The 13,848-nt window shown below is 48.4% G+C and overlaps 1 protein-coding gene and 1 pseudogene across 1 annotated transcript; one reads left to right on the forward strand and one right to left on the reverse strand.

Annotated features, from left to right (window-relative positions):
- Positions 1 to 260: 260 nt before the first annotated feature.
- On the reverse strand, positions 261 to 899 carry LOC122915484 (annotated as a pseudogene).
- Positions 900 to 9,609: 8,710 nt separating this feature from the next.
- On the forward strand, positions 9,610 to 10,827 carry PRR30 (proline rich 30). Its single transcript, XM_044262536.1, has one exon. It carries the CDS (start codon positions 9,610 to 9,612, stop codon positions 10,825 to 10,827), a length of 1,218 nt encoding a protein of 405 aa, XP_044118471.1.
- Positions 10,828 to 13,848: the final 3,021 nt, after the last annotated feature.

The raw sequence follows: 13,848 nt of genomic DNA on the forward strand, positions 1-13,848 counted from the left end.
TCACGCAACATGTGTTATTCAACCCTGTGCATCGTTGTATGAATAGATGTTAAATTCATTAAAAGGATAACGTGTTTTACATTATGCGTGTATAGTACCGTGTCAGCGACGCGGTAGGTATGACGTGATAAGCTTCACTGTTACTGCTGCTGTTCCATCCTGTGGGGTTTTTTTGTTTGTTTGTTTCATAATATTCTGAAGAGTTTATGATAAAGTAGTTTCACAGGCCACAAGAAAGTAGAAAGACTCTGAACATCATTTTAGGAAACAGGCAGGGATCTGATAAGGGCCCACATGGGTCTAGGGCCTTCATGGGCACATTCCCCGGTGGTGGGGGGGGGCTTCACTTCAGGGATGAGGGGAGGTGCCTGCATCTCTGGAGGGGGCAATCCCATTGGAGTTGCTCCTCTAAGGGGATCCCCAATGGGAGACCCATGGGAGGCACTGGGACAGGGGGCGAGCCTACCATGCCTGGAGGGGGTGTCCTTTGGCCCATAGGTAGGGGAGGACTCCCGTGGTCAGGGGGGTATTGGGTTGGGCCCCCTGCAGTCTTGGCTGTGGCAGCCGCTGCAGAGGCTGCAATGATGCCTCTTCCTTGTGGGGTCATCACCTGTTGGGATGGCCCACCCTTCACCCTCTTGGCCTGGGCAGCAAGTCCTGAAGGAGCCTGGGGCCAGTGGAAGCCCAGCAGGGACTCCTGGGCCCACAGCTCTGGCAATCCCTGGGCCTCCCACAGCTCCACAAGTGGCACTCGGACCCTGCCAGTCAGTATCTTTGGGAGGAGGTCCCTGTACTCTTATTGAGACCAGGATTCCCCCTGAGTTAATCGACTGAGTATTGCCAGAGAGCCATCCGTCCAAGAGCCTGCATGGGGCGCTGAAGCCCCACATGCCCGACATCACCGGGTATTAACCAGATTCCCAGTTTTACGGTTTTATGGTTGGATAGCTATAAAGAGTTGTTCGAATTTGCCTTTATCTGATAACTGACAAGCTCAGGCATCCTTTGTGTGTGGTGCTTGGTGGGAGAATGCATTTCATTTTTCTCCATATAGGGAGACTGTTTTCCCATCTTCATCTGCTGAACAGTCCATTCTCTCTCCCTGCTCAGTTGCAGCCTCCACGTTATCATATAATAAGTTCCCATCTTTACACGTAGATCAATGTCTGAGTTCTCTATTCTGTCCTGCTAATCTTTTCTTTTCTTTCTTACTTTTTTTTTTTTTTTTTTAGGTTTTATTTGACAGAGAGAGAGAGACTACGAAAAAGGGAACACAAGTAGGGGGAGTGGGAAGAAACAGGCTTCCCACTGAGCAGGGAGCCCAATGCAGGGCTTGATCCAAGGACCCTGGGATGAGAATCTGAGCCAAAGGCAGACACTTAACGACTAAGCCACCCAGGCAGCCCATGACCTTTTTGTCTGTGTTTGAGTGAGTAACACACTGCTTTTATGGCTATGACTTTGTAACATGTTTTTTAATTTGGTAAGATAAAACTCCCCCTCTTTACTCTTATTTTTCAAGGTTCACTTAGTTATTTCTGGACACTTACTTTTTCATTTAGATTTTAGAGAAAATTCGCTAGGTTCTTAAAAAATTCAATTGGAATTTTGATTAGGGTTTTATTGAATGCATGGATTGATTTGGGGGAGAGTTGTCATCTTTATAGTTTTGAGTCAAACATTTCAAGAACATGAAATGTCTCATTTTATTTTAAACATCTTTTATTTCCTTTATTAATTGTATAGTTTATCCCACGAATGTCTGTGTATTCTTGCATCTGTGAAATGATTCACAGTTTTGTTGAACTAAATAATTCATAGTTTTTATAATGCTCTTACTCATTCTGTGTTCTAATTGATGATGGCTGCTATACAGAAATGCTAGCAAATTTTTAATTTGTCTTGAATCCAGTAAACTTGCTGAACTTTCTTTCTTTCTTTTTTAAAAGATTTTATTTATTTATTTGGCAGACAGGGATCACAAGTAGGCAGAGAAGCAGGCAGAGAGAGAGGAATGGAAGCAGGCTCCCCGCTAAGCAGAGAGCCAGATGCGGGCTCCATCCCAGGACCCTGGGATCATGACCCGATCTGAAGGCAGAGGCTTTAACCCACTGAGCCACCCAGGCGCCCCAAACTTTCTTATTAGTCTTAAAACTGTTGCTGCCATTGATTTTTCTAAGTAGATAAAAGAAATCACCATTTTATTTCTTCCTTTTCAATCTTTATATTTGTTTCTTTTTCTTTCCTTAGGGTGTTGATTTGTGTTTTTGTTACTCTGTTAATCAGAAGTAGTGATAATAGGCACCTTTTTTCCTCTAACCCTATGTAGAATGTATCTAGAATTTCACCATTAAGCATAATATTTATTGTAGGTTTTTGATATATAAGCTTTACCGAGTTAAGGATGTATCCATCTAGTCCTTGTTTGCTAAGAGGTTTTTGGTATTTTTTCAAATTGTAAGTGGGTGTAGAACTTTATCAAATGCTTTTTCTGCATCAACTGAAATACAATCATGATTTTTCTCCCTCAGTCTATTAGTATGTTAAATTATTTTGTTGTATTTTCTGATGATAAGTGTCATTGCTTGTGATTAACATTTAAAATATACACTCTCTGATTCATATAGTTAATATGTTGTTTAGGATTTTATAACCATCTCAAAAGTGAAATGAGATTCTAATTTTCTTTTCTTTTTAAAAAATTTTATTTGTTTATTTGACACAGAGAAAGAGATCACAAGTAGGCAGAGGGGCAGGCAGAGAGAGCAGGCTGCCTGCTGAGCAGAGAGGACCCTGAAATCATGACCTGAGCCAAAGGCGGGGGCTTAACCCACTGAGCCACCCAGGCGCCCTCTAATTTTCTTCCCTCTAACTGTCATTATTTGGTTTTGGGATCAAGGTTACACTAGCCTCATAAAAAGAGCTCTCACTCTTCTACTTTCGGAAAGAACTTTTTACATAAGATAGAAATCAACCCTTTTTTGAAATCTGGTGAGACTTAATTATAAAGCCCCCAGGTCTAGTTTTCCTTTGGTGAAGAGGGGAAGACATGTTAAAGAAAGGGAATAAATTTCACCTCAATTTCTTTGGCTTCTTATTGATGTATTGGAATGCCTTCTTTCTTCTTATCAATACTTAGTATTTTATATTTTCCATGAATTAAGCAATTTCATTCAGGAATTCCAATACTTTAGTGTACAAAATGCTCTTAGAAGTATGTTTCTGGGGCAACTGGGTGGCTCAGTGGGTTAAGGCCTCTGCCTTCAGCTCAGGTTGTGATCCCAGGGTTCTTGGATTGAGCCCCATGTCGGGCTCTCTGCTCAGCGGGAGCCTGCTTTTCCCTCTCTCTCTCTGCCTGCCTCTCTGCCTACTTGTGATCTCTGCCTGTCAAAATAAATAAAAATCTTTAAAAAAAATTTAAAAAATAAACATTTATTGTCATTTGAAAAAAAAAATAAGATATATGTTTCCAGGGATGCCTGGGTGGCTCAGTCGGTTAAGCTGCTGCCTTAGGCTCAGAACATGATCCCAGGGTCCTAGGATTGAGTCCCACATCAGGCTCCTTGCTCAGTGGGAAACCTGCTTCTCTCTCTGCCTCTGCCTGCCACTCTGCCTGCTTGTGCTCACGCTCTCTCTCTCTGACAAATAAATAAATATGATCTTTAAAATAAAAAAAAGTCTTAAAAAAAAAAAAAAGAAATAAGTTTCCAGGGATGCCTGGGTGGCTCAGTGGGTTAAGCCTCTGCCTTCGGCTCAGGTCACGATTTCAGGGTCCTGGGATCGAGCCCTGCATGGGCTCTCTGCTCAGTGGGGAGCCTGCTTCTTCCTCTCTCTCTGCCTGCCTCTCTACCCAGCTGTGATCTCTGTCTGTCAAATAAATAAAATCTTTTTTAAAAAAAGTAGTACGTCTCCAAAGAAATGAGAAAAAGCAAAAGTCCTATTTGGCAGAAATTTTCTTTCAAAAACCTAGGCTTTTCTCAGCCTTGAGAAAAACAGTGTAGAACTCAGAATGGCCAGGTGGTTTGCCCAGGAACAACACTTGGCCCACAAAAGGGGTACGGCCTTGGATCTCTGGTAAAAGCCCAAAGTTCCAGTAATTCTAATAGGCCAGCAGTTCTGTGGCTGGACTGGCAAGATGAAGACTGATTTGGGGGCACCTGAGTGGCTCAGTTAACTTCTGACGTTTTTTTTTTTTAAAGATTTTATTTATTTATTTGACAGACAGAGATCACAAGTAGGCAGAGAGGCAGACAGAGAAAGAGAGGGGGAAGCAGGCTCCCCGCTGAGCAGAAAGCCCCATGCCTGCTAGATCCCAGGACCCCAGGATCATGACCTAAACCGAAGGCAGAGGCTTTAACCCACTGAGCCACCCAGGCGCCCCTAGTGTCCAACTCTTGATTTTGGCTCAGTTCATGATTTCAGAGTCATGAGATCAAACCCCAAGCTGGGCTTCCTGACGAGCATGGAACCAGTTAAGATTCTCCTTCTCTCTCTCTCTCTGCCCAATCCCCGCCCCTGCTCATGTGCGCGCTCTCTCTCTCTCAAAAGAAGAAGAAGGAGAAGGAGGAGAAACATGGTTATGGGAAACACAGCCTGTTTGGGGGCAGACATCATTCTAATCTTGAGAGAACTTCCCATCAGGACCTTAGGACAGAAGAATGGCATTTTGAAGGGTAGAGCAAAAATGTGTTTTTCAGACATAACAGGACTGTCTTTTGTCCTCCCATATAAGAGTATATAGCTACCCTGATAGTATTAGATGCCAACCTTTCAGTGATGAGCTAAAAGTCAGCTGGGGCTCCCATCCCAAGATCCTCAGACTAGGTTCTAAGGGTCACCCACAGAAAACTCTAGGGAGCTCATGGGTCAGTCCAGAGTTTCTTGCATTCTGACCATCTGTGAGATGAAGGGTGGCCCGTGGAATAAATGGTGGGTATTCTCAGGCTTTCAGTTCAATATTCTTTCTCAGAATACATTAGGTTGTTGCTAAGGCAGACCTCTCCCAGAAGCTTCCATCTGAAACTTCATCAAGTCAGAGCCAAAGTCGGACTTCAAGGGGGAATCCAAGGAAACCCTTGCCAGATGATAAATGGGCATTCTCACTTTCCTTCCAGAGTCACTTACCTATCAGAGAAAGAGGGAGATCTGACTCCAGCTTTTCTGAGCCTTGGCAGGACACAGAGTAGGAAGGAAGAAAGTATTAAATCCACACTCACAGCCCTGTGGAAAGGGATCTCTTTTACCAAGTGCCTTTTCAGAGTTAGGTGACTGGGCCACACTCAGGGAGCTCCTCCACCTGAAGGCTCAGTCCTCAGACAAACTGCAAGGTCATGGTCAGATGAATCGGGGACTCTCAGGCTATCACCTTGGTGTTGCGTCCGCAGCAGGGATGTGGTCTACAAAGGAAAACTTACACAGTGAAAAACAGTGTCCACAAAGCCCCAAGAGGTGAACCAAGTGAGACTGATGTACAAGGTCGGGGGACGCTTCCCAGGCCAGAAGGCGCAGAGGCCATTTCTAGCATTCTGTCATCTTCAAGCTGAACTTCAGGGCAGTGGGGTTCTGCACGGCGAAGCTCGTCTCCATGGCTCAGGTCCATGCCGTGCCTGGCTATCTCTGTGTCATGGTACTACCTAGACGCAGGTGTGTGGGCGGCTCTGTGACTTTCTAGAACTTTCTAGAACTTTGTCGATGCTGTATGCTTCATCTCCAGCGGCCAGGCTGGATATAGGCATGGATACAGCAGGGTGGGTCCCAGCACACTCGTCTGAGTGGGCTTCATGGAGCACGCGGGCAGCACATGGGTGAAGGTCCAGTTTCTCTATCGTGTATTGGTTTTTGAAGTTGGTCTGGGACCTCTAGTTCTCGGGCTGAACACAGGCACAGTCCCGGGAACTAGCCTAACTCATAGAAGCTGGGCCTCATGAGTTCTCCCTTGGCCTCTAGTGCTGATGACGGGTTCTCCTCTTCCTGGGATTTGTTTCAGCACAGTGGCATCAGCCCCCTCTATCGCAGGTTGTGCGGAAGCTCAGACACAGTCTCGTTTGGGTGGGATTGGCTCTCAGGAAGGTATAGAGAGGAAGTGGCTGTAGAGGAGGATCACCTTCCCCTCAGAACTTGAGCCCCATCTCACTACTATTTACACTAGGAACAACGACCTTTTGGATACCAAATAGAGTCCCTTTGAAAAAGATCCTTCTGCTCAAGATCCTTCTGCCAGGCAGTGAGGCGAGTGGGAGGGAGCAAAAGCAGCCTTCTTCCTATCCTTCTAGAAGAGTCACTCACACCTCTCCTAGTCCCTCGAGTATTACAGAAGCGCCCTAGAAGTTTCACTACTGCTATGGGATCCCTCTTTTCTTATTTTTAATTCTCCATTATGTCTTTAAATACTTTCTCTTTTTTATTTTTGTTCTGCATTTTATTTGCACCCAATTATTTGTTCTTTTTTTTTTTAAAGATTTTATTTGTTTATTTGACAGACAAAGATCACAAGTAGGCAGAGAGGCAGGCAGAGAGAGAGAGAGGAGGAAGCAGGCTCCCTGCTGAGCAGAGAGCCCAATGTGGGGCTCGATCCCAGGACCCTGAGATCATGACTTGAGCCGAAGGCAGAGGTTTTAACCCACTGAGCCACCCAGGCACCCCCAGTCTTGGTTTTAGTACTAAAAGTCTCATGTCCCATGAAACCCCTCAGTCCCTATGGCTGGATCTCAACTTACCTATTTCCTCCTCCCTAAAGCTGATGTGCCAGAGATTTTGCTTGGTTTTCCTTTCCTACCCCCTACATTTTCATAAGTATCCTTCTCTCACTTTATACAAGCCATGACTCTTACTCATTCCTAAATTTATTACGACTTGCCCTTGAGTGAAAAAACCTCCAGGGCACCTGAAGAAAAAAAAAGATAATAAGAAATATATATTTTTAAGAATTCATTTATTTGAGAGAGAGAGCACAAGGAGGTAATGGGAGGAGAGGCAGAGGGACAAGCAGACTCCCATTGAGTAGAGAGCCCAATGTGGGGCTCAATCCCTGGACCCTGAGGTCACGACCTGAGCCAAAGGCAGACACTTAACTGACTGAGCCACCGAGGTGCCCTGACAGTTAGAAATATCGATAATGGGCACCGTCTCCTTTAATATAGGAATCCTAGCTCCTCGGAAGGGCATCTCATCTTTCAGTCACATATTGTGATGGTTAATTTTAAGTGTTAACTTGACGGGCCTCGGGGGGCCGTATATTGAGTTAAACATTATTTTGGGTGTGTCTGTGAGGGTGTTTCTGGATGAGGTTAATATCTGACTTGGTAAACTGAGTGAAGCAACTTGCCTCCCTAACGTGGGCAAGCCTCATCTAGTCACGGAAGGCCTGCATAGAACCAAAAAGGCAGAGTAAGGGAGACTTCACTCTCGTTGCCTAATTATCTTCAAGCTGGGGCATTGGTTTTCTCTTGCCTTTGGACTCAGATTTGCACTGGAACGGACACCATTGGCTCTCTTCATTCTCAGGCCTTTGGACTTGGGCTGGAATGATGCCGTTAGCTCTCCAGGTATCTAGTGTGCTAACTGCAGACCTTCGGACTGGTCACCCTCCATACACGCAGGATCCAATTCCTTTGTTTTTTATTTAATTTTTAAAAATTTTTGTTTAAGGATTTTATTTATTTATTTGACACACAGAGAGAGAGATCACAAGTAGGCAGAGAGCAGGCAGAGGGGGAGGGAGAAGCCCAGCTGAGCAGAGAGCCTGATGCGGGGCTCAATCCCAGGACCCTGAGATCATAACCCGAGGCAAAGGCAGAGGCTTAACCCACTGAACCACCCAGGCGCCCCAGGATCCAATTTCTTGTAATCAATCTCTGTCTATTTATCGATCACTATACATAAGTATGTCACTAAGAATAGACAACTTAAATGAAACGGATACTTTTTCGGAAAGGAAGGTACCAAAAGGTACCTTTATACCAATAAGATATAGCTCTATCATTTCTCTCTCTAGATATAGATGCCATCATAAAGAAGAGCATGCTTCGATATAAATAATAGTTGCCCTTAACTTGTGAGTAAACTGGAAAACAGTGAATTGACACTTTAAATGGGTGGATGGTATGTGAATTATACTCCCTAAAGCTGTTGAGAAAATAGTTATTAAAACCTAGAAGTGTAGCCCAAGTGTGGAAATGGTATAGAACGTGAGCCACTGCTCAGAGAGCAAAAGGAAACAGGACCTTGAAGACAAAGGCCAGCTGAGAGAGGCCTTGTGGTTGGCCGGAACCCCGGATGTAGGAGGCGATAGGAACTGTGAACTATACGGGCCGGGAGGAGGGGAAGGTCAGGTCCTGACGGGGAGGCTGAGTGCCCCAAGGAATTAGGTCTGCTTTAGTTTTGTCAAGGGCCAGCCTTTGGGTGATCTCTGAAAGAAGGTCCTAGAGCCTTGAGGCGGAGAGTGTGTTATGTCAGCACCTGACCTTTATGACATCGGCACTCAGTGCAGGGAGAGCTGCCCCCAGGGAACGGGGCTCATAGTTCCCAAGGGGGGCGGCAACGCCGCCCCTTAGACAAAGTTTAGTCTCCCAGAAGTTGTCACCAGCCAGCCCCAGGGCTGCTGCTGCTGCTCCTGCTTCTGCTGCTGGGCGTGCTGAGGGCCCGGCAGAGGCAGAGGACATCAGCATCAGGGGCGACAAGGAGTCAGGGAGACCGGAGGGGCAGGAAATGAGGATGCTGGCCGAATCCCTGACTCAGATTGAGGGGAGCAAAAATTGGTAACGGAAGACCTCCTCCTGGCTGAAGGACCACCGAGGGCAAGATTCAGACCGAAATCTGGGTCAAAGTGAGTTTAGGGTGACAGATGCTGTAGACAGAGGGCGTGTAGCCACCATTTTGTGACGCTTCCTCTCTCTCCCAGGTTCCTCATTGCTGAAGTGCCTCGTGAAACCCAGCCCAGAGGAACCCTCCCTGGTAAGAGCTCGCAGCACCAGAACACCCCAACTTCTAGTCCTATCTCCGCGGCCATCCTCAAGCCCCCTCCTCTGATGCCAATTGACCTCCCCACCCCCATCCTTTTCCTCCTCATCTCTCGCCTTCCCCGGAGCATTTTGCCAGCTCTTCTGACCCCAAAGGTGACATGGATTTAGGGTCTTGGTAAATCATTTTTTTCAGAGCCAGAAGTGGACCAATTCTCCCAATATCTTAGATTCTGTTTCTTTCTCTACAGGCCCGATGGGCTGTGTCTTCGTCCCCAGCGCAACCAGATTACGGCTGCGGATCCTCAGCTAACAAGAGGCTGCTCTGGTTCTCTATCCCTACACATCCCTCACCGATGGCTGACGGCCAAGTGAGAGGCCAAGTTTAGACCCAAGCTCCGGCCCATACACTTAAGAGAGCCTAGTGCTGCGGGGTGGGGTGTCTCCTTGTCTTGCCACCGACAGCTGCACCAGTGCCAGGCTGGAGCCACCCACGCTTGCACACAGAAGGCCCTGATTTCTCAGCCAGCTCTGGCCTCAGAGACACTGGCCCTGACTCTGCCAGGTCTCTCCTCTCCGGTCTTGAGGCACTACCACCACCACCAGCCCCGTCCCCCGGGCCCCGTCCCGCATCCTTTCTGAACTCAAGGCAATGGAGCCTCAAAATAAGGACCAGGTGCTGCTCCAGAACGCGGAGGACCCTGGGTGCCCCCCTCTGGGCCCCTCCCAACTTGAGGACTCCCCATCCAGCCACCCCCAGCCTCTGTCTCCCCAGCGAAGCCCCCCCCTCTCCTACTCTCCTTGCTCCCCGGGCACCCCACGGTCCCACTCTCCTGGCTCCCATTTCTACTCTTCTGACTCAAATTCTGACTTTATCCTACACCCTCACTCTTCCTCTCTCCCAAGTTCCCCCAGCTTCTTTCATCAGAATTACACCTCTCTCTCCCTCCCACCCTCTTCCTCTCCCTCCCCTGGGCTGTGCCCCTCCCCGGCTCACACCCATTCCTCCTCTCCCTCTCAGCCCCAGAACACCCCTCTCCCCCACACTCAGTGTCAGCCTCCCTCCCCCCCAGGAGACTGCCCTAACTCCACTGTCACTTCCCCATCCCCCAGCCTACCTTCTGGTGGTGTCCACTCAAATAGGCAGGCGTGGCCCCAGGATCAGTACGGGGACACCAGGTCCCCTGGGCTGGTGGGGGAATGCGTGGCAAGCGAGAAGGACCCTGCGGAGTTCAGGGACCCAGGAGCCCTGGCCCAGGCCCTGGTGGCCCATCTGGGGCACCGCCGCATTGCTCGCGACCTGCAGCTACTCCTTTTGCAGCGTATGTGGCTGGGCAGACCTGGCCCGGCCCCCGTTGTAGAATATCCCGTATGCCTGGTGTGCCTCAAGCCCCGCAGCCCCTCTTGCCCCATCCCCAGGTACAGGACTGGTCCCCGGCTGCTTGCCTTCCCCCAGCTACTGCCCTGTGCACAAGGCCAGGAATCCGGACCACTCCGCATAGGCATTGGTTTTGGCCTCCGCCTGCCTCGGGGCCAGGCCAGGGCCTTGCACCTGTTGCCCGAAAGAAGGCCAGAGGCAGCAGGGCCTCAGGGCAAGGCTGCTCAGGCCCATGGACATCAAATCCAGGCGTCCCCGGCTCCGGCAGCTCAAGCACCAGTGGCTCAGGAGCAGGCAGGTCCAGCCCAGGGCACAGCCTCCCAGACCGCCAGCCTCAGATCTGCAGGCCTCCAATCACCAAACTCTACGTGCTTTTCGGAGCCTCAGCCTCAGGCACCCAAACAGGCCACCGTCTGCCTGAAACCCACGCCTTCCTCTGCACCCAAGAGGCCAGTCTCTCCAGAACCCATTCTCCAAAAGTCACCAGCCTAGTTCCAGATCCGAAGAGGCTCTCTGGAGTATCTCCTCTGAACCCTGCTGTCCCCACCAGGCCCCAGATGTTGGGGAGCCCCCGAGACACCCTGAAGGGCTGGCTGGCAGGAGGTCAGGTGTGTTCTCCACCCTTGAACCCTGGGAGCCCTCTATGGAATCTGCTCTCTCCTGGCTGAAGAGGATGAAGGGCACCTTAGACCCCATTCAGCCTCTAGCGTGTCAATAAAAGCCTGACCCTGCAAACGTGTGTTAGTGTCTGATGTGGAAATGTCGGGGTTTGGAGAGAACAGTCAAGAAAGAATTTTCTTTTTTTTTTTTTTATAGATTTCATTTATGTACTTGACAGACAGAGGTCACAAGTAAGCAGAGAGGCAGGCAGAGAGAGAGAGGGGAAGCAGGCTCCCCACCGAGCAGGGAGCCCGATGTGGGGCTCGATCCCAGGACCCTGGGATTGTGACCCGAGCCGAAGGCAGAGGCTTTAACCCACTGAGCCACCCAGGCGCCCACGAAAGAATTTTTGAGACGTCTTTGGCACAAAAAGGTGTTTTTTTTTTTTTTAAAGAAATGATTTAAAAATTTTTTTTTATTTAACAGAGAGAGTGTTCCAAAAGGTGGTTTTATTAAAGCATGGGGACAGAGGGCTGCCTGGGTGGCTCAGTCAGTTAGGCGGCTGCCTTGGGCTCAGGTCATTATCCCTGGGTCCTGGGATCCAGCCCCGCTCAGGATCCCTTCTTGGTGGGAAGCCTGCTTCTCCCTCTCCCACACCCCTGCTAGTGTTCCCATTCTCTCTGTCAGATAAATAAAATCTGTTAAAAAGTGTGGGGGGAACGGGACCCATGGGCAGAAAGAGCTGCACTAGAGTTGTGAGGAGTGGCTGGTTATACTTTCAAGTTGGGAGGAGGTTAGATAAAGTGTGAGTCTCTAAGGAATTTTGGAAGCAAGGTTTCCAGGACCTTGAAGGGGGTAGCTATTGTTGGGAAAAGGTTGTTTCTTACTGTCTAATACGTTTGTCATGAGACCCTTCAGATGTTATTAGTGGGCCAAATGCTTGGGGGATGATTGCTAACATGTATCTTGGGGGTAGAGATGAAAGAAGTTTCCAAAGGAATTTTTATATGTTAAAGGAGACTTACAGGATCCTAGAGGTTGAGATAATGTTAAGCTAATGTTGCCTTTTGCCTCTAGCTAAGTATTAACATTGAGGCAGTTGAGTGTCTAAAGGAAGGTCACCGCCTGTCTCAAGGACTTGTCAATGGGCTGGCTGTTAAGTTCTAAAGAAATATAATTTTTTCTCTCGCCTTTGTTTCCCACATTGATGGAGGATAATCAGAAGAAAGGCAGGCAGGGGTAAGAGCCCCCTTACTCTCTGTCCGTCCTAAAAGAAAACTACCCTTAAAAGGAAAAAGACCCCATCCTGTTGTTCTAGGCTTTACGAAGTGGCCCAGCTTTAAGTCTTCCTACTAGGAGGATTTACAACTTATGACAGAAAGTAAAGGAATGGCCTTGGGTGTCATGACCCAGGCCTATGGTGGGCTGGGGAGGAGCAGTTCAACAGTCAGTGGGATTTTTTTTTTTTTTTTAAGATTTATTTATTTGACAGAGAGAAATCACAAGTAGACAGAGAGGCAGGCAGAGAGAGAGAGGGAAGCAGGCTCCCTGCTGAGCAGAGAGCCCGATGCGGGACTCGATCCCAGGACTCTGAGATCATGACCTGAGCCGAAGGCAGCGGCTTAACCCACTGAGCCACCCAGACGCCCAGTCAGTGGGATATTTAAGCTAAGAGCTCAATCCAGTGGCCTGTGGCTGGACAGCATGCCTTAAAGCAATGGCAGCACCGCCTCTTGATCCCTGAGGCTACTATGAAATACCACCCTGGAAGGAGCCCTCCACCCTTTCCCGCGTGAACAATTACCTGATAGGTAGAGGAGCGTGTGGACAAAAACTTCATTGGGTGACAGGTACATGGAGGGTTAATCAGATTAAAAGAGCCCACACCAAAGCGCCCATAAAAACCCCTAGATTTAACCGCCAAATCGGCAACCCTCCGGGTCCCCTCAGGGATCTCTCGGGATCCCTCGGGATCTCTATAATATCAGTCAATAAACTTTGCTTTGCTGCCCACCACTCTTCGTCTGGCCTACCTCTGACCTACCTCTTCATTCTTTGAAGACACGGTGTGACCAAGAACTGTGGGCACTAAAGGAAAAATCCTGCCACAATCTTAGTGTTCTGCTGAGCAGACACAGGGGGTTGCTAAACCTCTTGGAGACCACAATTAAGCAAAGAGAGAGGGACAGTCAAAGGAAACAGGGTGGCTAGGAGAGTAGGTGTCATGTACCTGAGGAGGGCATGGGATCCATAAGGCCTGAGCACCTGAGATGTGCAGAGGACTCTGTGAGGCCCTTCACACATTTAATTTAATTTGTTGAAACGGATAATGGCATTCCCAAAGATGAAGCCACTGGGCTCCTTCCTCTGAGTGCACCTTAGGTTAACAAGGTTGTTTACTTAGGCAGCCAGGGGAGCAGCAGGAGGTGTCTCCTTGAAGGGACAGACATTCCTAAGATTCACTTGCAGAGAAATATTAAGAATCTAATGTTGAGGGGCACCTGGGTGGCTCAGTGGATTAAGCCGCTGCCTTCAGCTCAGGTCATGATCTCAGTGTCCTGGGATCGAGCCTCGCATTGGGCTCTCTGCTCAGCAGGGAGCCTGCTTCTCTTTCTCTCTCTCTCTGCCTGACTCTGCCTACTTGTGATCTCTCTGTCAAATAAATAAATAAAATCTTTAAAAAAAAAAACAAAAAAACAATCTAATGTTGAAGATCAGAAACCCAAAGGGGCCCCTCAAGAAGATGGAAATGCCAGGCAGAAAAGAGACCTGCCCTGCCTGGGTGCTAAGTTGCCTCCCTCTGAGGGTGTCAACTGGGTGCAGCCCCTCCCAAACCCTTGAATGAAGGACTAGCCTGCAGTGCTGCAAGAATGACCAATTCTCAAACGTGAGCGATTTCTTCAAACCAGAAAG

The sequence above is a fragment of the Neovison vison genome, chromosome 8 (assembly GCF_020171115.1).
Source record: "Neovison vison isolate M4711 chromosome 8, ASM_NN_V1, whole genome shotgun sequence".
Lineage (NCBI taxonomy): Eukaryota > Metazoa > Chordata > Mammalia > Carnivora > Mustelidae > Neogale > Neogale vison.

Coding starts and splice junctions, on each gene's coding strand:
- PRR30 (XM_044262536.1), top strand. CDS start 9,610: ATGGAGCCTCAAAATAAGGACCAGGTGCTGCTCCAGAACGCGGAGGAC.